The 26160-nt window shown below is 39.1% G+C and overlaps 2 protein-coding genes across 6 annotated transcripts in view; one reads left to right on the top strand and one right to left on the bottom strand.

Annotated features, from left to right (window-relative positions):
- Naa50 (N(alpha)-acetyltransferase 50, NatE catalytic subunit) overlaps positions 1–833 on the bottom strand; it is a 20485-nt gene extending 19652 nt beyond the window's left edge. The window contains exons 1-2 of one of the 3 annotated variants that reach the window (XM_013028552.1): positions 645–833; positions 56–179 (exon numbers count right to left, since the gene is read on the bottom strand). In XM_013028552.1, coding sequence (XP_012884006.1) covers positions 56–63 — 8 coding nt within the window. In that variant the 5' untranslated portion in view covers positions 64–179; positions 645–833. Of the gene's footprint in view, positions 1–55; positions 384–644 lie in introns of those variants that run through there. The other 2 variants (XM_013028553.1, XM_013028551.1) reach the window with 2 other exon arrangements.
- A 369-nt stretch (positions 834–1202) lies between these two features.
- The window catches only part of Atp6v1a (ATPase, H+ transporting, lysosomal 70kDa, V1 subunit A), a 49985-nt gene continuing 25027 nt past the window's right edge, over positions 1203–26160 (top strand). The window contains exons 1-3 of one of the 3 annotated variants that reach the window (XM_013028560.1): positions 1203–1285; positions 22503–22599; positions 24544–24672. In XM_013028560.1, coding sequence (XP_012884014.1) covers positions 22515–22599; positions 24544–24672 — 214 coding nt within the window. In that variant the 5' untranslated portion in view covers positions 1203–1285; positions 22503–22514. Of the gene's footprint in view, positions 1286–1414; positions 1532–16528; positions 16554–22502; positions 22600–24543; positions 24673–26160 lie in introns of those variants that run through there. The other 2 variants (XM_013028561.1, XM_013028563.1) reach the window with 2 other exon arrangements.

Here is a 26160-nt window from a genome sequence, read left to right on the forward strand (position 1 = left end):
CCCCGCGCCTCTCCGCCCGGGCCCACGCCCCTCTCCCCGGCCCCCCGTGCCTCACCCTTTCATCTTCCCCTCCGGTTGAGGCCGTCGTTAGCACCGCTCTCCACGCCGTCGTCCGCGTCGCCCCGAGCTCTCCGCGCCCTCACCTCGGGCCACTCAACCCCACCAGCCGGCCTCCTCGCCTAAGGAAAGGGAGTTGAGGAGGTGACGGAGGCCGCAGAAGCAGAGCACGGCCCCCCCGGGGGTCTCCGGAAGGGCTAGGGGGAGTTCCCGCCGCCGCGCCGGTACCGTCGCTTCTCCACACGTGCACCCGGGGCACTCGGCTCCCGCCTGCCGTCGCCGCGCCGCCGCCGCCAGCCAGACCCGCCGCCGCACAGTGACCTTTCACCCCGCCCCCTCTGCGCGCCGGCGCGGCCGAGGCTTCGCGCGCAGCCGCACTACGGGTCTCGCGGCCCTCCCCTCCCCCTCCCGGCCCGCACCTCCATCTTCCTCCCGGGCTGCGCCTCGCGCTCGTCACGCTCCTCCTCCCACCCCTTACGACACGACTGGGGAGGCTTGCTTGGTAGGCCCGGGCGGTCAAATCTGGATTGTTCCAACCCTTCCTGCGCTTCTCTCACATCAGCAAAAAAACCCGATCTTTTCCCCACCCCGTCTTTGCGGGTCGGTTGTCTCCCAGCGTGACCTTCAAACGCTCGTGGCTCCTCCGCAAGGGTATTTAACTCTGATGTTCCCACGGGTAAAGAAGTTCGGTGGGGACGCTCGCGTGTGCTTTAAAAGCGAGCACTGTTAACAATCGGCCGGAGGCCTTGGCCGCCCTCCAGCACACCATAAGTTTCGGCATCACGTGATTAGCTTCACAGCCTGGGGTTTTCCCGGTGGGGGGGCCGAGGGGGCGGGGAGAAAGGGACTCTATCGCCATTTCCGGTCCCTAGCTTGTGGCTTAAACGTCACTTCCTTAGCAATGCACTTTAACCCTTGCCATCCTCGCCTTCGGCCCTACCCTTGACCACACAGCCTTTGTAAAAAGAAAGCCGGGGGCCGGGGGGGGGGGTTGGGGGGGGTTTTCTCCCGGTTAAGTACGAAAGAACTAACGTCCTGGAGGTGTAAAAACCGTGCAAACCCCCGAGATGCACTGCGCCAGGGTGGGGAGGGTGGAGGGGCGGGGCTCTGGGGTCACGTGACTGTCCAGCCAGCCCCGCCCCCTGCTGCTGAAGACTTCCCCTCCCGCGGTGACAGAATCTCTGAGTACCGGGGTCGGAACTGTCCTGACACCTCGCGCCCCTGCCAGGTGAGTGGCGGCCGGTAACTGGCGACTTGCGGGGTGGGGGGGTAGGGACTAGTAGGAGTGGACGGAGGGGAAGAAGGAAAAGGGAATAGCCTTCGCTGCCCGGGGTGCGGGATCCTTCCCGCTGTCACACTGCGTGGGTTCGGAGCTCATTAATCTCTCCAGCTCTCTGGATCCCCCGACCCTTCGCCGTCATCGACCTCCTTGTACCTGGCGAGGTGGAGACGTCCACCTCCCTCGGGTTTGAGAGTGAGTGCGGCCATTATGGTTCCCGATTCGGACCCTTTGGAGCTCCGTGTGGCAGCATTACTTCATCCATTCCTCGGGTGCTGCGGCAGCCACCAGGTCCCATTCCCCAATGCTGGTTGTTTTTTTTGCGGGGGAGGGGGGTTTAGCCAAGGCTTTTAGTCGCGTGAGCAGGAAGATAGGCAAAACCCTGGGAGGCAGAGGCGTCTCTGGTGAGACTGGCTGAGGAGGGAATGTCACCGATAATGGCCCTCACTGCAGAGTCACTGAAAAGCTTCCTCAGCAGTGTGCTTTCTCAGGAATTATAAGGGGTTTATCCGTCGTTTTTGCTAGAAAGGTACTTTGAGTGATCCCATGCTTCGGAAGCATAAATGGTATGGGAAGGTTAAAAGCAGGGTGTATAAGAAAAGACACTGAAGAAATAAGCATTCACTATGCTCAGAACGGGGGTGTTTAGTAATGCGACAGTCTCGATTGAATGAAGAGGCAATGAAAGATGATGTTAATGGATTAGCAAGCCTGTGGCCTAGGCTGTTTTATGGAAAAGTGACTGGATTTTCTTAAAAGGAAAGTAATTCTTGGGAAACTGATTGAGCTAAAAATTAAATTAATTAAATCACTTTTTAAAAAAGACTGTAACCTAAAGGCAAAAAAGATTAAATCTACAAGTTGCTTCCTCTTCTGCCTTTGGCATCTTTTGCATTGTTGTCATACTAAAAATTGTACTTAATTGCCATTTCCAATCATCCCTCGACCAACTTACTGGTCTTATCTGGTAATTATGTCCCTCCTTAGCTCTCTCCCTTTGTAAAATTCCAGGTGACCTCTTCTGATATTTCGGGGTAGTATTTTGTCAAAACACAAAAAGTGTTTAGCCAGGATTTTTGTTCAACCAGTGTACTGCCATTTTATGTGTAACATATTAGCCAATGTTTTGACCCCAAACTGTGTTTAAGGAAAGAATGTTTTTCAGTTTGGGGTTAAACTCTTTTGTTTGTGCTGCAAACTCAGAAAGTCCTTCAGGTTTTGGTTTTTGTTTTAAGTCGAAAGACCTTACAAAATTGCAGCTCTGATTTTTTTTAATTTAGATTCCATGTTTTCTTAATGTGAAAAAATATATTCTCAGTTAAAATTTAGTTTCCTGGTCAATATACATATAATCTGTTAAAAAGCCAGCTGAAAAGTGAGGAATATCGAGTCATCTTTTGAGTGATGAAATGAAGCTGACTTTTGTTAGTTTTGGTGTCTCCAAAATTATCTACAATAAACTGGCCTTATTTTGTTCAGATGAGCTGAAAATTAAAATCCTAAAATGATAGCAATTTAACAAAATTGAAAAGCTGACCTATTTGGTAGTCCTTACCTGAAAACATAGCCTTGATGATCTTACTTTGCCAAGTAATAAAGAAAATGAAATAGTCATTGATAGATTTACAATTTTAGTGTTTTATACATAACCTATACTGGAGAATAATCTGTTGATATGTTTAGGTAGACACTGCCTATTGTACATTGTTTATTAGCCATTACTTTTCTCCAGAATAAGGTTCCTTGGTCCTTAGAGGAGAGAAAAACAAAACAGTGTTGTTTCCTTGGCCAGGTGACATTCCATCAAATAAGAATTCTCTAACTCTGTACAAACCAGTTCTGTCCAGGTGCTCCTAAATAGGCAAGAGAAAACCAGCTACAAAAGCACTGAGTACTAGACAGAGGAAATGGCAATATGAAAAATGTTGAATGAGTCTGCAGTTTTACTTCACAATTTCTCCAGTTTTAGGGAACTTACAAAAGCAATAACTTACACTACTTAAAATGTGAAGATTAGTGCCAATTGATGACTGAATTTCTAGGATATTCTCAGATCCCTTTCCCTCTCTCTCTTTTGTACTCTCTCTCACTGTTCTCTTCCTATCTCTACTTATGCTCCCTCTCACATACACAGGATTTTATGATTTGAAGTTAGTAAGACATTTCTTTTTTCTTCTTCTTTCCAATCTTGGGTCTTGAACTCAGGGCCTGGGCACTGTCCCTTAGCTGCTTTTGCTCAAGGTTAGCACTCTATCACTTGAGCCACAGCACCACTTGTGGCTTTTTCTGTTTTATGTGGTGCTGAGGAATCGAACCCAGGGCTTCATGAATGCTAGGCAAGCACTCTGCCAGTAAGCCACATTCCCAGCCCATTGTAAGACATTTCTGAGACAAGTTTATGACTGTTCCAACATAGGAATCTTAACATTTACTTAGGAAATTGTGCAATAGCACACCATTAAATAGCATATAATATCCTCTTTTGTGTTCTTACTCTGAAATCTTGCTTGTTTTCACTGCCTTTACAGATTATCATCACCACTAAGAACTCATTCTTTTTCCATGGGATCAGGTAGCCACTCAGTCCTGTAGACTACCACAATATACTACTCTCTTTTTACTTCTTGGCACATTTTTTATGGGCTGAACTATAAATCTCCTAAGAGCTCACGGATTACCTCTTCATTGTTGTGTCTTCTTCACAAAAACATTGAATTGCCTGATGCTTGCTTATTGAATCAATGTTGAGCAATCAGACCATGAGATTAAACCACAAGCCACTTTAGTTATATCAAAACATGCTTTCTTCTAAGGTTGTATACTAGGTTTTTAGCTTTTAAATGTAAAAAATTTTAAAACTGTCAGGAATAATAATTTCCCAAATCATAGTTAGTAGAATGTATGTAAACCTCATTTGGATTTTTATTTTATTTTATTTTATTTTTTACCACTCCTGGAGCTTGAACTCTGGGACTGGGCACTGTCCCTGAGCTGCTTTTGCTCCAGGCTAGCACTCTACCACTTGAGCCACAAAGCCATTTCTGGCTTTTTCTGTGTATGTGGTACTGAGGAGTCGAACCTTGCTCATGCATGCTAGACAACCACTCTACCACTAAGCCACATTCCCAGCCCTCATTTGGCTTTTATTGGTGAAGTTACTAATTTATTTCCATAGCATGTAAGTTTACTTACTAATTAAGTGCAGCTGTCATCCCAATATAGAAGGAAAGGGAAGAGAGATGCATTGTACTAAATTAAGAAAGTACACGATACAAGTGGCTCTTCATTCCAGCTATAACACTTGGTCATGTGCATTTTCAAGTGAAGTTAGGCTAGGGGTTGAAACCTAGAAACTTTCCTCTTAGGCTCTGATAAGAGAAATCAGTATGTACCAGTAGGAAGGGAGAAGGGCTAATGAAGAGGGTGAATGAGGATATCATCCACGTAGTTTATTTGCCTATAGGAAAACAGAACAGTGAAACTTGCTGATATTATTTTAAGAAGCAGAAGCTTGGGGCTGGGATGGTGGCTCAGTGGAAGAGTGTTTGCCTTGCATGCATGAGGCTCTGGATTCCAATCTTCAGCACCACATGAGCAGAAAGAGCCGGAAGCGGCACCATGGCTTAAGTGGTAGAGCGGTAGCTAGCCTTAGCTGAAGAGCTGAGGGACAGCACCCAGGCCCAGAGTTCAGGCCCTATGACCAAAAAAAAAAAAAAAAAAGCAGAAGCTCAGGAGAGTGAAGGTAATTGCGGGGGGGGGGGGGGGGGGGGGAGGGGAGTAAGGGATAAGGGATACGTTGTATATATGCCACACAATAAACCCCCTCTTAAAAGCTAATGTAAGCTAGTAAAAATGATTTTTAAAAGAAACCTTCAGCTGGGCACCTGTGGCTCAGGCCTATAATTTTAGCCACTCCAGAGACTGAGTATTAAGGATCATGGTGAACCCTGCCCAGGTTCCAATTAACCATCAAAAAACAAGAAAAGAAAAGAAAAAAGCTGGAAGTGGAGTTGTAGCTCAAGTGTTAGAGCACTAATCTTAAACAAAAAAAGCTTAAGGATGGGGACTGGGAAGGTGGCTTAGTGGTAGAGTGCTTGCCTTGTGTGCATGAGGCCCTCGGTTTGATTCCTCAGCACCACATAAGCAAAAAAAAGCCGGCAGTGGCGCTGTGGCTCCAGTGGTAGAGCGCTAGCCTTGAGCTGAAGAACTGAGGGACAGCGCCCAGGCCCAGAGTTCAGGCCCCATAACCGACAAAAAAAAAAGCTCAAAGATGGTGCCTAGGTCCTCATTTCAAGTCCCAGGACTGGTACACACACACCTTACTTTTAAGGGTAAATTTGAATAACATAACTTATACAATCAATTTTTTAAACTAAATAATGAAAGTAAAGTAAGAGTGCAGATATTACATGAATGAATTTCCCAATAATAGAGACCTGGTTATACATTCTTGCTCTACCTAATTGCTGTATGACATAGGACCACTCTTGAGTGTTCATATTCAGATCTATTCCATAAGTATTGAAAGTAGGTTATGAGTAGCAGGTGCCTGTGGCTCACGCCTGTAATCCTAGTTACTCAGGAGGCTGAGATCTGAGGATCACGATTCAAAGCCAGCCCGGGCAGAAAAGTCTGTGAGACTCTTATCTCCAATAAAACACTAGAAAACCGGAAGTGGCGCTGTGGCTCAAGTGGTAGAGCTCTTGCCTTGAGCTGAAGAGCCCTGAAAACAGTGCCCAAGCTCCACAACCAACAAAAAACAAAACAAAAACCATAGGTTATGAGTTTAATTTATAAACCATCAAATTACTTGAGTTTTTGAGATGATCTTACTGTGTAGCTCAGACTAGCCTCAAACTCATGATTGTAACCGCCTCAGTCTCCTGAGTACTGGGACTGCAGTTGTTTGTCTCTAGCAGTTTTTTAAGTTGAGGTTACATCTCCTCTGACTTTATATTCTGTATTTTTGGTTTGTTTTTGATAGAGTCTTTAACTTGGGTTGGCCTCCACTTTTGATCTTTCTGCCTTAGCTTTGGAGACTGAGATTACAGGTGTGCACCACCATTCTCAGTTTGTATACTGACTTTCTGTAGGAGACTTACCTAAAGGATATGGAAAGATAAAGATAGCTTACAGATTTTACTAATGTCCCTTTTTGAGAAATAGGTTTGGGGTACCGAGGAACATACAGTGCTATTATGAAAAAAATGAAACAGTCCGAGTCTTTTGGAAAGTTTTTTGCCCTTTGAGACAGGTCACACTCAATCCCCTGGGGCCAACAAATGTCCTGCCTCACCTTCCCAAGTACAATAGCTGGGGACTGCAAGAGCATGGAGCATATGCCTCGGCTTTAAACAAATTTCAAAATAATAAGAGCTGAGAAAGACTTTTCTACATAAAGATTTTCTAGTGCTTGTAATCGTTACTATGTGGAATCAAGCTAAGGAGGAAATTCTTTCATTGTAGTATTTCCATTCTTACAGTGGATGATGGAATTCTATTAAAATTGTACAAACTATAGAACAAGAACCTTTTAGTTTTAACTGTAAGAGTTTTTGCTTTTTTAAAAAAGTGTCTTTATATCTTAATTTTATCCCCATGAAATCATAGACAGAACATTAACAATAACTTGAACTAGAGTAAAATAATTTCTTACATAAATTGATAACTCACAAGAATTTCATGGCTTTGCAATGGAAAGTATCAGTCAATTAAATAGTAATTGAATTTCAAATAAAGCATTAGATAATTTTATTAATAGTAGCAACTGTGTGTGTGTGTGTGTGTGTGTGTGTGTGTGTCCATAGTGGGACTTGAACTCAGGGCCTGGGCACCACAGTCCCTGAGCATTTTTGCTCAAGGCTAGCACTTAACCACATGAGCCACAGCTCCACTTCTGGCTTTTTTTCTGCTGCTTATCATGAGTATATGTTTCTTTTTGCTTTAAGGAAAATATTTTGTTAAGAGACTGTTGAATATTTAATGTCAGCTCTATTACCATAAATTGGAGGAACTTAGTCATCTTTATAAGTTTTTTTAAGAATGGTGACTAGTAAGGGCATTTTACATTTAATTTCTGTAGAGAACTTGACTTTTTCAGTCTGTTTTCTTCCTGGTATAAAATCCAAGTCTTTCGGTTATAAAAATATTCCTTTTACATTTAGTGTATACAATGATATATGTAGAGCGATATGTATATAAATCATGTATATGTAAAACACAGTATTGTGTATCTAGAGGCACCTAAAGTGAATGTATATTTTTGTTGGAACAGATCTTTACTCTTACCTGAAAGTATTAAAAGCAGATTTAATATTAGTTACAACTGCCCGGTACTGGTGGCTCACTCCTGTAATCCTAGCTACTGAGGAGGCTGAGATGTGCGGATCATAGTTGAAGCCAATTGGGGGAGAAACATCTGTGAGACTATTATCTCTAAGCAGCAGAAAAAAGCCAGAAGTGGAGTTGTGGCTCATGTGGTTAAGTGCTTTCTTTGAGCAAAAATGCTCAGGGACTGTGGTACCCAGGCCCTGAGTTCAAGTCTCCCTATGGACACACACACACATGATTAGTTGCTACTATTAATAAAATTATCTAATGCTTTATTTGAAATTCTCTTTTCCTCACAGTTAGAGCCATTAAACGTCACACCTTTTTTTTTTTTTTTTTTGGTGGTTACTGGGGTTTGAACACAAGACTGCAGGCTTTCTAAGCAGGCACTCTGCCCCTTGAGCCATTCTGCCAGTTGCATTTTGCATTGATTCTTTTTGACACAGGGTCTTGCCTGGACTTCTATCTACTATTTGTAGTTCCCTTTGTCACTATGGTGACAGTTATGAACCCTTGTGTCCAGCCATTTTGTTTCCTCAGTAGTTTAGGGTGACAGGCATATGCTACCACACCCTGCTTCTTTCTTGGAGATTGGGGCCCCTTAACTTTTCTTCCCAGACTGGCAGGGAACCAGGTTGTTCCCAGTCTCTGCCTCATGTTTGGTTTGGATGTTTCACATATTCATCTGTTTCCTTTTATTCTTAATAAAGGCATGCTTTATTGCACTCACTCATAAGTTGAGGGGTCTTCTGCCTGGGCTGGCTTCCATCCTTTATCTTCTAGTTCTCAGACTTCCAAGTAACTAGGATTACAGGCTTTGACCACCAGCAACCAGCTGGTTATTGATATATTTTTTATAATTGATGAAATGTTATAAACATCTTCAGATGTGAATTGTTTTCAATGTTTATTGCCTATAATTTATTATTATTTTTATGTCATTATGACTAAAATGTAGAAACTTGTGGTTCTGAGGGATTTGGGGAGAGGCTTCTTTTTGTTGTTGTTTATTGATTTATTTTTGAGACAAGATCTTGTTATTATAGTCCAAGATCTTGAATGTGCCTCTGCCTCCTAAATGCTGGAACTAAGCAAAAAAGGTAAAGGAAAGAACTATCCACAATAACATGAAAGTAAAAGTATGTTTGTACACGTCTTATGTGTACAGTGAATAACAGAAACGAATGATCTTGAAAATGTTCAATTTTGTGTGTGTGTGCTACTGAGGATGACCTCAAGGCCTTAAGAAGCAATCTGCCGCTTAATCCATGATGCCAGTCCAATAACATTTAAGTATTTTAGATACTTAAAAAGATAACTTGAAATGCTTATCTGATTTACATTGAAGTGCTGGCATTGAGATTCCAAAATTATAAATCTGAGTCAGGCAGATTGATACCAAAGTCTTCAATGGGATTCAAAGCAGATACTTAAAACTATGAAATCTGTTCACATCCCATCCAACATACCTATAGTACTTGAATGTGAATTTATAGTGCTTGCTACTATTCACTTAACATACTAGGAATAGGGAGGGTTGGTGAATAGCTGTAAGTACAGATAAAATCAGGCTGTCAACAATTCTTTATTATAAACTAATTCTGCCCTCGAGTACAACAGCCTAAAACAACAGGAATTTGCTCTCTATATCCATTCTCCAAATGAGCCACTGAATCCCTCATATCCAAAATATTAGAGTTTGGCCTGGTATGCCTCAAACCAGGAAATTTCAATCAAGATAGGGTTAAGATTTTCCTAAATTAGTGTAAGATACCATGAGCCATTTAGCCCTATCTAGAGGGCTAAGTTTTCAGATTCATACTGACTTCTGTGCTCCTGACCTATTAAAAAACTATGGAAATTGCCAGCATTGATTGATCTTGATAGGATCAGAGAATGCCTACATACCCTCTTCAGTAGTCACATACATTGATTCTTTAACAACAACAAAAATTATCTATTCCCTAATATTCCCAAGGTTAAAAGATTTTCTTATAAGGTTCTTATAGGCTATACAGTCTTTATAACTACTCCCATTTGTTGACCAGTAGAAACAAAAGTAAATAAATATTCTGTATTCTATATTCCCTTACAGGAATCATTGAAAATATTTCATAATTTTTTAAAGTTTTGTTGAGGAATATGTAATAAATTTATATACTTGCACATATTTAAAGTATACAGTTGTGTAAGTCCATGTATATAATATGAAATCATCACAACCATCAATATATCCATATTGAGCACAACTTATCAACCCCCAAAGGAAGTTTTCTTATACTTCTTGGTACTTCCTTCCATATATCCCATATACCCCATTCTTCAGCACTGGTTCTACAGATTCTTTTGCATTTTAGAATTGCATATAACTTTGTGGGGGGTTGTCTTCAGCATAATTATTTTGAGTTTTGGGTTGTTACATGTATTTTGTTTCCTTTCATTATTAGATACTTCATTTTATGGTTATACTACAGTATGTTTATGGATATGTGTGTGCAAACATATTTACATACACATGCACTATCTTTGGACATACACTTTTTTTTTCCATGGGAGAGTACCAATGAGAAAATTTTTTAAGACTATTAAACTGTTTTTCAAAGTGTATCATTTTACATTCATACCAGATATGTATGTGGGTTCTAGTTGTTTTAAATTCTTTCCATATAACTAATAAACCTAGTAAAAAAAATAAGTAAAATAGAAAGTGTGATAATGGGATGATCAATTTTAAAACTTAAGCCATACTAATAACCTGTAGAGGGATATTTTATGTGGTTTTAATTTGTATTTTCTTTATGACCAATGTTCAGCCTTTTCAAGACATTATTTGCCATATATGTCTTCTTGTTGAAATGTATGGTCACATTTTTGCCTCCTTTTTTTGTGGTACTGGCCTTTACCTTGCTTGCCCATTTGGCGCTATTACCAGTTGACCCATGCTTCTAGTCCAGCCTTTTCTGGTTATTTTGGATCTGGTATCTCAGACTTTTCTGCCTGGACTGTCTTCAAACTTTGATCCTCTGGATCTCAGCCTCCTTGAGTAGCTAGCATTATTGATATGAGCCACCAGAACCCTGTTATTTGGCCTATTTTAAATGGATTGTTTTATTTGAGATTATTTTGTGTTCCTTTAAAATTATGTATATAGTCTTTATTACATTTACGCTTTGTCAGTATTTCATTTGAAATTGTAATTTATCTTTTCCAATGAAGTCTTTCAAGGAGTAGGAGTTTCAAATTTTCATGAAGTTTAATTCAGTTTATTCTTCTATAAAATGTTCAGGGTGTATCTAGTACATCTATCTAGGTCAAGATCTCTGAGGAAGTTTATGGTTACAGGTTTGCAAGATTGAATAGGAAAGTGCTTCATAAAATGATTAAGTTATAGTACTGTGCTTTATAATATAGTTTCAGTTGGAATTCTACCTATTCTATAACTTATCAAGCACAAAAATATTAGGTGTAGTAAGGATGTCCTTATCTAAGGAGGTAACTTGTGTAGGAAAATAAGAACATGGAGGTCTGGGATGAAGAGTTCATATCTGTAATTTTAGTACTCAGGAGGCTGAGGTAGAAGGATTATGAGTTAGAGGCAAGCCTGGGCTTGATAATGAGAACCTGTCTCAAATGTTTAAAGAAAAAAAAATGGAGATGGAAATATTAACTGTCTTGATTTGATCATTACATACTATATACAATTATTGAATATCATATTGTACCCTTGGTTTTGTGCAGTTAAAAAATAATAGAAAATAAGTTCCTTGGTGCTGGTGCCTCACAACTATGATCCTAGCTACTCAGGCGGCTGAGATCTGAGGATCAAAGTTTGAAGCCATCTAGGGCACAAGTCTTGAGACTCTTTATCTCCAGTTGAATATAGCAAAAAGCCAGGGAAGTGGAGGTGTGGCTCAGGTAGGTAGAGCTCTACCATAGAGTTCGAAAAGTCAAGTGAGAGTGTGAGGTTTTGAGTTCAGTTCTCAGTACCAACACATATACACACAAAAGCAATTGATTGTAACCTACTGGATTATTTGTGCTTTTTCAGAAACAATACACTGATTTCTAGCCAGGATTATAATTCCAGGTCAACCTGGACAGAAAAATCTACATGACTTTATTTCAAATGAAGAAACTGGGCACTGGTATTACATGCCTGTCATATCAGCTAGATGAGAAGCCTAAAATAAGGAGAATCATAGTCCAGGAGTGGACCTGAGAAAAAAGAGAAACCTTATCTCAAAATAGCGCAGAAAAGAGTAAGAATGCCTCAGCGGTAAAGGCCTGACTAGCAAGTGTGAAGCCCCAGATCACCATAAACACCACCAATCACCACTACCACCACCACCAAAACCCACAATTATTTCCAAAGACAACCTTTAATGACTTAGATAGAATGTAATTTTAAAGTTTGACCTTAAAATAATATTTCATTACCAAAGAAGTCACTTAGAAGTTTGTACTTAAATACATATTGCCTTGGAAGTTTAGTATTTAGCTTTTATATATCCTCATCAAAACAGCATCATCCTCTAAAACTCCAGTAGTAAAACGAATTGTTTCTGGAATAATAACATTTTTAGGTGTGGTACACTAACTAGCAATTTGGAATCTATGAAGTTTGCCGTATAAAATGGAAGGAAAATACAAGTGGCCTCCTGTTATTTGCCACTGTGTTCTGCACTGCCTGTGGGGGAGGCTGATGACTCATTAGGCAGATGATTGCCTATGCTGCCTTCTGGATTTTTCCTGTGCTATAGCAAAATTAAGTTATTTTATTTGGGGGGGGCTTTCACAAATATTTGTAGAGGGATACTTTTTTGTGTGAGTCCTGGGACTTGAACTGAGGACCTGGGCATTGTTCCTGAGCTTTTTTGGTTAAGGCCTAGTGCTCTACCACTTGAGCCACAACTCCACTTTCATCTTTTTTGATAATTAATTGGAGATAAGGTCTCATAGACTGTCTTGCCTGGGCTGGCTTTGAACCATGATCCTCAGATTTCAGCCTTCTGAGTAGCTAGGATTATAGGAAGGAACCACTGGCACCCACCTGTAATTTATTTTTAAAATAAGAGTCAAACAGCTAAATATCAATTTTACTGTAATTAAACTGAATTTTCTTTTCTTTTTTTTGGCGGGGGGGTCCCGTCGTGGGGCCTAAACTCTGGGCCTGGGCGTTGTCCCTTAGCTCTTCAGCTTAAGGCTAGCACTCTACCACTTGAGCCACAGCGCCAGTTCCAGCTTTTTTCTTTTTGCGTATGTGGTGCTGAGGAATCGAACCCAGGGCCTCATGCATGCAAGGCAAGTGCTCTACCACTGAGCCACCTTCCCAGCCCTTAAACTGAATTTTCTATAAATGAAATGACATATGACATACTTTTCATGAAAGTATGCAGTAGGTATTTTCCGGATTTAGGGTTTGTCTTGGCTGGTGCTGGTGATTGAACTCACGGTCTCTAGAAGTCGAGTGCTCTACCACTAACTATATCTCTGACCCCACTATTTGCTCATTTATTTTTATGTGACTGAGAACAGCCAGAATAGCAACATATTGTATGATTGAGCAGCTATTAAATGGCCTACACAATTTTCACGTAGTGTCAAAATCATGTTTTATAGAGATTTGGGATTAAGTTAATCCAATCTTGGCAGCACTCTACCACAAGTTCACATTTTTTACTTTTAGTTTCCATATATATGCTCCTCGCCACATATATTTCATCCTTTTATTGCCCACTTTTAAACACTAATTACCTATAGCTCCTGAGTAACTTGAATTAAAAGGCACACTCCAAGCCATGTTTGGCTTATTGGTTGAGATTATGTCTGAATAACTTTTTGCCCTTCTGGCTTTAATTATGAGCCTCCTACTCTCTATTTCCTGAGTAGCAGAAGTATGATCTACCAGGCTTGGCTGAGGATTAACTTTTGTGTGTGTGTGCACAAGTCTTATGGCTTGAACTCAGGGCCTGGGCCCTGTCCCTGAGCTTTTGTGCTCAAGGCTAGAGCTCTACCACTTGAGCCACAACTCCATTTCCTGTCTATTTTGGTGGTTAATTAGAGATAAGAGTCTAACAGACCTCTGCCTAGGCTGGCTTTGAACCATGTGTTCTTTAGATCTCAGTCCTTTCAGTAGCTAGCATTTTAAGTGTCAACCACGATGATGTACTTTTTTTTTTTTGTCGGTCGTGGGGCTTTTGAACTCTGGGCCTGGGTGCTGTCCCTGTGCTCTTGAGCTCAAAGCCTGCTCAGTACTGCTTGAGCCACAGTGTCACTTCTGGTTTTCTGGTGGTTTATTGGAGATAAGAGTCTCAAGGACTTTCCTGCCTGGGCTGGCTTTGAATCTCGATCCTCAGATCTCAGCCTCCTGAGTAGCTAGGATTACAGGCATGAGCCACTGGCACCAGGCACGAGTAACATAAAGTAGCTTGTGATATAATTTGTTTACTGAAAGTCAGTTTTTCAGGTTTTTTTTTTACAACATTTTTCTAAAGTCAGTGCTTTGTCATATAGAGACATAGGCATTTAGAGGTAATGGAGAAGATTTTAGTAGTATATGTTTATTTTTACTATTAGGTGGTAATATCTCATATTATCAAACTGTTTATATGCTTCACCATGTTCAGTCATCGTCACTATAACATGGAATTTTTATTTACTTGTGTGAAGGAAGCACTCATCTTTATCTTTTTTAAAGAGAATTTTTTTGTGTTTATTAAAAATTGTTCTTATAGAGGTGACGTACAGAGGGATTATAGTTACATAAGTCATGTAAAGAGTACTTTCTTTTTGGACCATATCACCTGTTCCCTCACTCCCAGTTTTCCTTTCTGTCCCCACACGTTGTATAGTTCATTTTAAACTAGTGAATACTACTGCTGTATGTATTCACCCTTTGTCTTTCCACTTCTATGTTTCCCTTACCCTCCCAAAGATAGATAAAGGAACAAACAAGACAAAAAGAAAAGAAAGCAAAAACAGCAACAAAGAAAAAAACTTGTTTCCATTTCTTGGAGTTCATATTGATAAATATTATTTTATATGATCAGATGCACTCATAAAACTATTCTCCTTTGTCTCACTTTTTGTGTATGCCTAGTTTTTCTTTTTCTTTTTTTTTTTTTTTTTGTGCTGGACCTGGGGCTTGAATTCAAGGTCTGGATGCTGAACTTTTGTGTTCATGGTTACAGCTTTAACACTTGAGCCACAGCTCTACTTCTGTTTGTTTGTTTTGCTTTTTTTTTGTTTTTTTCCTTTTAATGGTTAATTAGAGATAGTAGTCTAATGGATTTTCCTGCCAGGTCTAGCTTTGAATTGTGATCCTCAGATCTCAGCCTCCTGTGTAGCTAGGATTATAGGTGTGAGCTACCAGTGCCAAGACAATCTTTTTCTTATAGTGCAGATATTTTATGTGATGACTAGAGCAAGAAACTTGTTTAGATTTAAGAGAATGTACAAATTCTTACCAAGAAATTTCTCTGATTATCATAGATTCCTGAAGCACCCTATTTCTGCTCCAGATTCTGAGGCACTGTAGGAGATTTGTTTGTAATTGGGATCATTTGATGAAAAGACATTGAGAAGGAGGAACCCTTTTGTCAGTGCCATGGGAATTGCAAAGTTCAGTGCTTCAGCTTATTATTACCCTGGGTCAGTCCTGGAACTTTCTTGTAATGTTTAACTGTTAGAGGTTCAAGCCTGAAAGTCATGGACATAGAAAATCATTTCCCACTCCACCATAAAGTAGTACTTTAAAAACTAAATAGAGGGCTGGGAAGGTGGCTCAGTGGTAGAGCGCTTGCCTTGCATGCTCAAGGCCCTGAGTTCGATTCCTCAGCACCACATAAGCAAAAAGAAAAAAGCCGGAAGTGGCGCTGTGGCTCAAGTGGTAGAGCACTAGCCTTGAGCTGAAGAGCTGAGGGACAGTGCCCAGGCCCAGAGTTCAGGCCCCACAACCGAACAAAAAAATAAAAAAAATAAACTAAATAGACTCTTAGGAATCCTTAACTACTATTGGTGAGCATTAAGGTTTAAGGTGAAGGATGAGGAACGGCGAGTTCCTTGTAGAAAAAAAAGGTTTGGCAGATTATGGACCAGACTTAAAGATGATTGCCCCATGCTCTATGTGACTTGTTTTCTTAATCCATGTTTGGATTCCTTATCACCTTTACAAAATAATTACAAGAAGCCAGGTGCCAGTGGCTCACACCTGTAATCCTAGCTACTCAGGAGGCTGAGATCTGAGGATCATGATTCACAGCCAGCAAGTAGGAAAGTCCATGAGACGCTTACTGCCAATTAATCCCACTACACCACCAGCTGGAAATGGTGGTGTAGCTCAAAATAATGGAATGCTAGCCTTGAGCTAAAGGAGCTTAGAGACAGTGCCCAGGCCTAGAGTTCAAGACTCAGGCCCATCAAATAAATAAATAAACACAAGAGAACTAACGCATGAAAAAGACCAAAATATGTGGTTCAACTGTGAGCTAACTTTCAGTTATTGAAGGAGTAGTTTTACAGGTCATCCATTATTTCAGTTTTTTGAGTTCTCTAGATGCAGAGACCAAGGAAGAGTCTGTGTAACAATGTTTAATTAGAGATTAATAATATGCAAAAGGAATGGGATGGAAGAAGAGTTAAGCAAAGGAAACAGTCAAAATGCAAATGTCCACTTAATAAAGCCTTAGCTTACCCAACTGGGTGAAACGGAGTAAGAATATCCCATGTGGGCTGTGTTGGCAGTCTTTCTACCTGTTTACTCATTTACCAAGTACAGGATGCCCTGGGAAGGGGTGAATGTGGGCAAGGCAGCCCTCTGCAGCTGAGGCTGAAACAAAGGGCAAACAGCTATTGGCTCTCTATGGATTACATCCACTTTTCTTTGAAGGTGGGTCTGAGCACTGCATCTAATGTCTACCACAATAGCTCCAGTGTTACCTTGCTTAGGTGTCTTACATTATCTTTGTGACCATCCTCTCATTAGCTCTTCCAGTATAAGAGTGGGAAAACTTTTTTCTGCCAAGAGTTCTTTGGATATTTCTAACATTTCGGGGATATACAAAATCGTCAGTATAGACAGACTGCTGCATTCAGCTGGTGAGAATCACACATTTTGTCTAACGTGTAACAAATGATTTGGAGAACCTTTTTGTGTGTGTGTGTGTGTGTCAGTCGTGGGGCCTGAACTCTGGGCCTGGGTACTGTCCCTCAGCTCTTCAGCTCAAGGCTAGTGCTCTGCCACTGGAGCCACAGCGCCACTTCCAGCTTTTTCTGCTTATGTGGTGCTGAGGAATCAAACCCAGGGCCTCATGAATGCCAGGCAAGCACTATACCACTGAGCCACCTTCCCAGCCTTGGAGAACTTTATATGGCCCACAGTCCAGATATTCCCTACCTCTGGAGCAAAGAGGATTATATAGAAATCATAACTTACTTTAAAAAATATTTTGTCTAAAACATGTGGTGGGAAAAATTGGTGGAGAATATTATACTAAGGCTATTTTTATACCAATAATAGAAAGTATAGAAGTCCTTAATTCAGGATGCAGCAGGAGAATATAGTACTTAACAAGCGTAGGGTTTGAAGTCTAGCTGCCTGCATTCAGAATCCCACCTTTATCTTTTACTAGTGTTGTTATGTTGGGTAGTTACTTAAATTCTCCATGCTTTGTTTTTCCATTTGTGAAATTGATGTAATAGTAGAGGATGAGAAGTTATTTGGCAACTGTTACTTATGTTTATTTTCTTTGCTTTCCTTATGCTTAACCTTCTAATGAGGACATAGATAATAAATAGGTAAATTAAATAGAAAAGTTATGTTCTTTCAGCTGTTATAAGGGCTGTGAACTGAGAATGACAATGAGAAGAGGGAAACGGGTTTTGGGGAATGCAACTTGGGACTGGAACATTTGGACAGAGACACAATAAATAGAAATAAAGCCTGGAGAGATGTGAGGAATGAATGAACATTTTAGGCATGAGCACAGCATGTGTAAAAGTCTGTTATGGTAGTAGAGGTTAAAATGTAAATATATTAAGGCATCAGAATGGACAACAGTGCTTAGAATTTTATGCTTTCAAAACAGATTTTTTGATAGCTCTGGCATGGTGGCTTATGCCTGTAATGTCAGAGACTCAAAAAGGCAGAGATTTGTAGTTAGTAAGGACACCCCATCCATCCCAACCAAAGTGCCAGGCATGATGGCTTGGTGCCTGTGTTGCCGCCTACTTAGAAGGCAGTAGGTGGGAGAATTACAGTCTGTTGATGAGCGTGGGCAAAGACATGGGACTCCACTGGAAAAATAAAAAGCAAAATTGGGGTGATGGTGTAGCACAAATAATAGAACACCTGTCGAGCAAACATAGGTGCTGAGTTCAAACCCTATTCATTACTCCACACACAAAAAAGGAAACATGTTTTCAATAATTATATTGATATGTATGTTTTGAAAGATGTGAGAACTGTTTTGAGGTATATTTGCAACCACTTCTCTACAATGAACTAGATAATAAAGCTAAATGCCATATTTTCTCTCCAACACCACCAAAACAATCATCTTGATTTTCTATTTGAGAATATTAATCAGAGGAAAAATTTTTTTCATTTTTCTTTTCTTTTTTAATCTGAGACCAAACTCGGTATCTGTCACTTTTGCTCGTTTGGTGGCATTCTACAGCCTGAGCCACACATCCACTCCCATGAAAAAGGTTTGGGGTCTGATAAAATCATCTCTAGGTAAAGTTTTGAATGATCACTAAGGCTCTTGATTCTCTTACTAGTTTTATGTCACTGTTCCTAATTCTTGCTAGTTTTAGCATAAATTAAGTAATATATGCCTAAAAATTATAAAGTTAAAAAAAGTAGGTTCTTCAAAATTTCCATAGTCGGCTGACTGAGAAGCCCACGAGACAGTTAATCATGAACAAACCCATTTAATTTCCATTAATGATTGCTCGTACACTTGAAGTGTTTGGTTTTAAAGAGAAGGTACATAAATATGTTAAAAAAAAAAAAAAAAACAGGCACCATTTTTACCTCAAGAATTCTTTGCACCACCTTCCTGAACCCAGGAGACTTGAACTGTCTTTTGGAATGCTTTGCTACATGATCTAATGCATCCTCATTTATCTTTTTAGTTTTAGTTTAACTTCCTTTCAGTCACACTCATCCTGCCCTAGTCTAGATTAGATAACTTTGCTCTGCATTATTCTAAATTGTACTGTACTGTTCTAGAAGAACACACATCTCACCTGATTTTAGCTACCTGGTTTTTGTATGTCAGAAGATAATTGGAAGAAGGACTAACCATTGATTTTTCTACCCATATAGCAGCAGAAATATCATTGATGCCTAAAAATCCTTTTGGATTTAGAAAATAAAAGTATGGTAAAATATACAATATACATCATGGCTAAATCATTAGATTTGGCTCAGATAGATGCTAATTTAGAAAATAGGCAATCTTGTATTCGTAGAATTAGCTTGTTAGTCACTGACATTTTGTGTTAGGCATATTATTAGGTGTTTCACCACAACACTATTAGATTTTTCTTTTTCTTTTTTTGTTGGTTGTGGGGCTTGAACTCTGGGCCTGGGCGCTGTCCCTCAGCTCTTCAGCTCAAGGTTAGGGCTCTAACACTTGAGCCACAGTACCACTTCTGGTTTTCTGGTAGATTATTGGAGATAAGAGTCTCACAGACTTTCCTGCCCAGGCTGACTTTAAACCATGATCCTCAGATCTCAGCCTCTTGAGTAGCTAGGATTCACGCATGAGCCACCAGTGCCTGGCTGCTATTAGATTTTTCTGATGAAACTAAGACTCAAAGCAGTGACAGAATTTCATTTGCTGAAGGCCAACAGTTACAAATTCAAAGTCAACCTATCTGACTCAAAACTTTGGTCTCTTTCTCTCTAATAAAAAGCATCCACAAGAAGTGGTACTTTTCAGACAAGTGTTGTCTTAGCAGTACTTAGACAACAATTAGATTAATTATTTTTATTGCTCCATTAAAAAAAATAGTGGCCAGGAAATGCCTTTAGCTTGTCTTAGAGAGGCAAAACTCCTCAGAGTAAATGACTTTTTAAAAATTGAGATGCTGGAAGTGGCGCTGTGGCTCAAGTGGTAGAGCGCTCGCCTTGAGCTGAAGAGCTGAGGGACAACGCCCAAGCCCAGAGTTGAAGCCCCAGGACCAACAAAAAAAAATTAAAATAAAATTAAATAAATAAAAATTGAGATGCTGATTTGTTTGTGATTTAATCACAAACAACAAAAATAAAGATATTAAAGATCGAAGAAACAAGACTTGAGATTTAAGGTACATTAAAATAATGAGACTTTGATTTGTCCAAGTTTTCCTTTGCAACATGTTATTAATGGAACTAGAATATGATCCCAAGTCTGCTGACTCAAGATCTCATGCTGCTTCCACAGATGACCATGTGTCATGAATGCTATAGAGGAAATACTGTCTTTAGGGAGGAAGTTAGTCTGATTGAATGTCAAGTGATTCTTTGATGTCAAAGAAAATCTTTGATTGTTCTGGACTGTTTTTTTTTTTTAAGTGGTAGTATTAGGGATTGAACCCAAAGCTGCCTTGAACTTGCTTCTTGGATTATTCCATTACTTAAGTCATTCCTTCAATTCTTTTGCTTTTAGTTTGTTTTTCAGAAAGGATTTATTTTCTCTCTATAATTTTGTAGTTTCTAGAAAATCCTGTTTTATGTCTTGGTATTTATGTCTTTTTCGGTTCATCCCTGCTTTTACTGAATGGCTTCTGCATCTTGAGGAAGTCAAAAATCTTAATAAGCTAATTTTCCCTTCTTTTCTTGACTATTGATCTTTGAGTTTTTTTACTGAGACAGACAAAATGTTTATTGAAACATGGATGGTTGGTACATGGCCTTTTTTTTTCTAATTCAGTTTTATTATTTCCAACTACTTGAACCCTACCTTCAGCTTTATGAATAGCAATCAACCTGCTGCTAGTCTCTGTTTACCACCAATACTATCAATAAGTTATTGGCATTTTTTCTGTCCCCTCTCATATCTGCCTAGTTACAAGACTTCCCATTTCTCTGTGTGGTTTTAATCTTTGTTTTCACTCTTGACTGTAACCTAAATTAAAAGGCTTTATTTTCAAGCAGTTTTAGGTTAACAGCAATATTAAATAGAAGGTACAGAGATTTTACATATATTCCTTGCCAAACACAGGATAGCCTTCTCCTTTACCAGTATTGTCCAACAGAGTAATATACCTGATACCTCATATTATCTGAAGTCTATACTTTGTGTTAGAGTTCACTCTTATGTATCCTGTGTGCTTAGGGAAATGTGTAATGGTGTGTATTCACTCATTATAATATCATATGACTTCACTGCCCTAAAATTCCTCTGTACTCTGCCTTTTCAGATTTGTCACTGATTTTGTTTGAATATGCATAGTTCATTGAGTTTTTCAGATTGTATAGCTATAGGTTAGAGGTTGAAGTGAATTTTTCTTTTTCAGTCATGGGGCTTGAGCTCTGGGCCCGGGCTTTGTACCTCAGCCCTTCAGCTCAAGGCTACCACTCTACCACTTGATTCACAGTGCCACTTCCAGTTTTCTGGTGGTTAATCAGAGATAAGAGTCTTACAGATTTTCCTGCCCAGGTTGGCTTTGAACCAAATCCTCAGCTCTCGGCCCTCTGAGTAGCTAGGATTACAGGTGAGAACCGAAGTGAATTTTTTTTAATTGTTCTGTATTCTACTAAAAAAGGAAAAATACTCCTAGATAAATTCACATTTTATCTTAGTCAAAAGCCCAAGATAGCGGGACTGGGAAGGCTCAGTGGCTCAGTGGTAGAGCACTTGCCTTGCATGCATGAGGCCCTGGGTTTGATTCCTCAGCACCACATAAGCAAAAAGAAAAAAGGCGGAAGTGGCGCTGTGGCTCAAGTGGTAAAGCGCTAGCCTTGAGCTGAAGAGCTGAGGGACAGCGCCCAGGCCCAGAGTTCAGGCCTCACGACCAGACCCAAAAGAAAAAAAAAAAGCCCAAGATAGAATATACATGCATGGTCAGGTATCGGTGGCATATATACCATATATATGTATATATATATAAATATATATATTTTACATTGTGAAAAATGCAATGATAAAAAATAACCACGGAGGATGTAGGTGTCACAAATTTAATTGGAGAGGCAGAGCAGACTATGAAGATAGTGACCCTTGAATAGAGACCTGGAGGATGTATTCAGCTAGAACACTCTAGAAAGAGTGAAGCTATGTGGAATAATTAATAATTGTTGTAGTGGAAGTTACACAGAGGGCATTTTAGGACTGGAATAAGTCATTGGAAAGATTTTGTAATTTCTGCAGAACTCCTTGACATTCCCTATGGAATATGAAACATGTAGATATAATTTTATTATTAAAATATATAACCACAGAGCATCCAGGAATGCGGTTATTTTTAACTGAATTGTAACAGTTTTATTTGATATTTTATGTTAAGATGTTGTCAAGGAGTATTAGCTCAAAAGTACCTGAAAGATGAGAGTTAGCCACCTATATTAGTTCTTTTGTTTTTTTTGTTTGTTTTTTTTGGGGGTCCGGTCAGGGGGCCTGAACTCTGGGCCTCGGCGCTGTCCCTCAGCTCTTCAGCTCAAGGCTAGCGCTCTACCACTTGAGCCACAGCGCCACTTCCGGCTTTTTTCTTTTTGCTTGTGTGGTGCTGAGGAATCGAACCCAGGGCCTCAGGCATGCAAGGCAAGTGCTCTACCACTGAGCCACCTTCACAGCCCCTAGTTCTTTTGTTTTAAGGTTTGTAATAGCAATTTTTTTTTCTTTGCCAGAGGTGAATCAACATGATGGATTTCTCTAAGCTACCGAAAATACTTGATGAAGACAATGAAAGTGCATTTGGTTATGTGCATGGGGTCTCAGGACCTGGTAAGTAATATATATTCATCTCAAAAGTAAGGATTCCTGATTTGATTAATGTCTTTTCTAGGTATTTTAAGTAGAAATAACATAAATTCCTGTCTACCTATATAAATTTTGTTTGTTCTTAAAAGATTGTATCGTAGCTATAGGATTGGAATATAATACCTCTATCATAAGATATCATCTAACATTGATCATGTAAATTTGATAATTATTTAAATGCTATTTTTGATGTCCTGCTTGTGTTAGTATCATTGGTTTTTAATGCTTTGCCTGTGTATCTTATTAAAAATATGAGTATACATTACCTGAAATGGTAACAATAAAATTATTACTCATCTGGCTACTCTACAAATTTTTGCTAGTTAAGTGGAGATGTTGATTCACAGACTTTTTTTTCTGGGCTGGCTTTAAACAGTGTTCTTCAGATTTCAGCCTTGTGAGAGCTAGAGTTACAAGCATGAACAACTAGTACTCTGCTGTTTTCAATTTCTTATGTCAGTCAGAGGAACTGTTTTCCCCTCAAAATACCATTAATGTCTTTAGGACAGACAAACTGAAAACAAGAACTTTTAGAGAAAAAGAACAACCTTTTAAATTTAATTCTGTTATGTTTCAATGTAACTTAATTATATACTAAATGTAATAGAACTTATGAAATAAATTTTCAATTTTCCTAATACAGTTGATTTAAGCATTGATAATTTAGTAGTTTGTACTGAAATATTGCCTCTGTCTTGCCAGTGAATTATTCTTTCATTTGCAACAATGTAGTAGTCTTCCTTCCTTTTCAGAAAATTAATTTTTGCTTATTTAACAGCATAATAATAAGCTTGTAAGATCTAAATCTGGCTCAGTACTTATAAGAAATAGTAATTCTTTTTATGTTTAACTCTTGGTTTGTTCGAACTCATTTTGCCAGGTAGGTGCTATACCATTTAAGTTACATCTCCAGCTTGTTTGTTTTAGAGCTGTTTGTTTTTTCCAAATAGGGCCTGGCCTTTACACAAAGACTTGTCTAGACCATGATTCTCCTACTTACGTTTCCCATATAGCTGAGGTGACAGATGGTATATGCCAGTATGCCCAGCTTTTTATTGGCTGAAATGGGGTCTCGTGAAGTTTTTCTGCCCAGACTAGCCTTAAATCACAATCCTCTGATCTTTGCCACCTGAGTATTTTAGGATTACAAGTGTGAGCCCAGCAGAAGTAGAGATCCTTAACTGGGATTTTGTATAGTGGTGGTGACCAGTCATAAGTGTTCTGTGATTTAATGAAGTCTTTTTCTGGGAGAGAGTGAGGGAAGGAGTGACAATGTCTAAAAAGACATGTGCTCTTTACCTGACTTACATAACTGTAATCCTTTTGTACATCACCTTTTATAATAATAGTAAAATATTAAATTTTAAAAAAGTGTTTAGATGCATGTTGGAGTTTTTCTGTGATACTAGAAGCTATCAGTAGTTTATCAAAAAGTCCATATCCCATTTAGGAACCACAGACTTAAAATATTAGAAAGTAATGGTACTGCTTTTAAATATTACGTGTCAAGGGCAATGGTTATAACATAGCAACTGGTTGTGTGTCATTCTAAAACTTTTATTCAAATTTAATAGTCTTTTTATTGTTCCAAAATCGGTTACTGCATGTATTATAGTAGCCTGAATTGATCAAAATGTACCCCAATATTAGCAGAGTTTGCATATAGAACTTCAAACATTCGAAAATTGTTTCCTTTATATTAGTAACCCATAGCCTAACAAATTTACCTCTTTATATCATAATAAGAACACATATTCATGTAAAACTATAAGAATATTTTCATAGTAGGAATTTCATCTTATGTCTACATGAATGGCAAGCTTTTTGATTTATTGGGATTTAAAATTATCTGTGATTATTCATCAAATGGGAGAGTCTTACATCATCCAAATTCTTTTTTCTCTCCAGTGGTTACAGCCTGTAACATGGCAGGTGCAGCCATGTATGAGCTAGTGAGAGTGGGCCACAGTGAGTTGGTTGGAGAGATTATTCGACTGGAAGGTGACATGGCTACTATTCAAGTGTATGAAGAAACATGTATCCTTTTGTTGTAACATTTCCTGCCACTTTCAGTGTGATAAAATTAAGGAGTTTTAAACCAAAGGTAGAAGCAGCACTACCCAATGATAATAGAAGCATGAAATATTGCTGTCATGGAAAAGATATGATTTATACAGGGATATATTAAAGGAAAGGAGGAAAACATTCAGAAGTGGTACTATCATTTTACTAAATTAGTATGATGCTCTTAATTTCTATTGTTTTTAATGTTTCAATGGTTTATAAACTTCAGGGGGATCCAATTGATTTTTTTTTCCCCAGAAAGTTGCATATTGTAGAAGACAAATTAAAGATCTGTTGATTTGTGTATTTAAAATTCCTCAATCATGGGCTGGGAAGGTGGCTCAGTGGTAGAGCGCTTGCCTTGCATGCATGAGGCCCTGGGTTCGATTCCTCAGCACCACATAAGCAAAAAAGAAAAAAGCCAGAAGTGGCGCTGTGGCTTAAGTGGTAGAGCGCTAGCCTTGAGCTGAAGAGCTGAGGGACAGCGCCCAGGCCCAGAGTTCAGGCCCCATGACCGGACCCGCACCCCCAAAAAAATTCCCCAATCATGGTTTCTGTTTAATAAAGTTATAGTTAATCAATCAGTAGTCCTCTTTTCTACTAAGTAGCATCAGATGATATACTATATTACAGCTTTAGCAGTAGGAAATCCTTATTGTTTCTTTACCAGAGTATTGTATTTTAAACATAATACTTATTTTTAATTTTCTGTGAAAAATAGAGGTAAGAGTTAAACCTTATGAAGAAGAATCTCTTTTTTGGACATTCATGTATATGTTTTTACTTTTCAAGATCAGTATTGATTCTTTGGGTATTCAGGTTTTGTTTTGCAACCCTTTTTTGCCATTCTTAAATGTATTCTTGGACTGAGGATATAGCTCAGTGGTAGAACACTTGTCTGGCTTGTACAGGCTCTAGATCTCTAGCACCACAAGAAAACTAAAAATAGATAGTAAAATTGAAAAAATAAAACAGCATAGTTACAGTTGTTTCTCCTGTATTAATACTGGATGCTAAAATGAAATTGTCTAAAAATAAATAAATAAGGGCTAAGGACATGATAGAGCACTCAGCTGAGAGACTTTGAGTTCAAACTCCAATACTGCCAATAAAGAAACAACAAGGAAATTTAAAAAGACAAAAACAATAAACCAAAATCCCAGCATCTTTATAGGCGTGAAATAATGTTAAACAGAAAGGATTTTTTTCTACTATTTAACTTTATTTCATTTACTTTCTATTTAATCTATATTGCATTTACCTTTTATTTTTGTTTTCAGAAATACTAGTGATTGAACCAGGGCTATACACTCTACCCCTGAGATACACTCTAGCCCATTTTTAATCTATGATTTGAAGATTTGAAATAAATGAAAACATATATAACAGCAATCCTCTCTACCTTTATTGTCTTCTCTGACCAGTTCTCTGTCTCTCTCTCTCTCTCTCTCTCTCTCTCTC

The sequence above is a fragment of the Dipodomys ordii genome, unplaced genomic scaffold (genome assembly GCF_000151885.1).
Source record: "Dipodomys ordii isolate 6190 unplaced genomic scaffold, Dord_2.0 Scaffold111, whole genome shotgun sequence".
Taxonomy (NCBI): Eukaryota; Metazoa; Chordata; class Mammalia; order Rodentia; family Heteromyidae; genus Dipodomys; species Dipodomys ordii.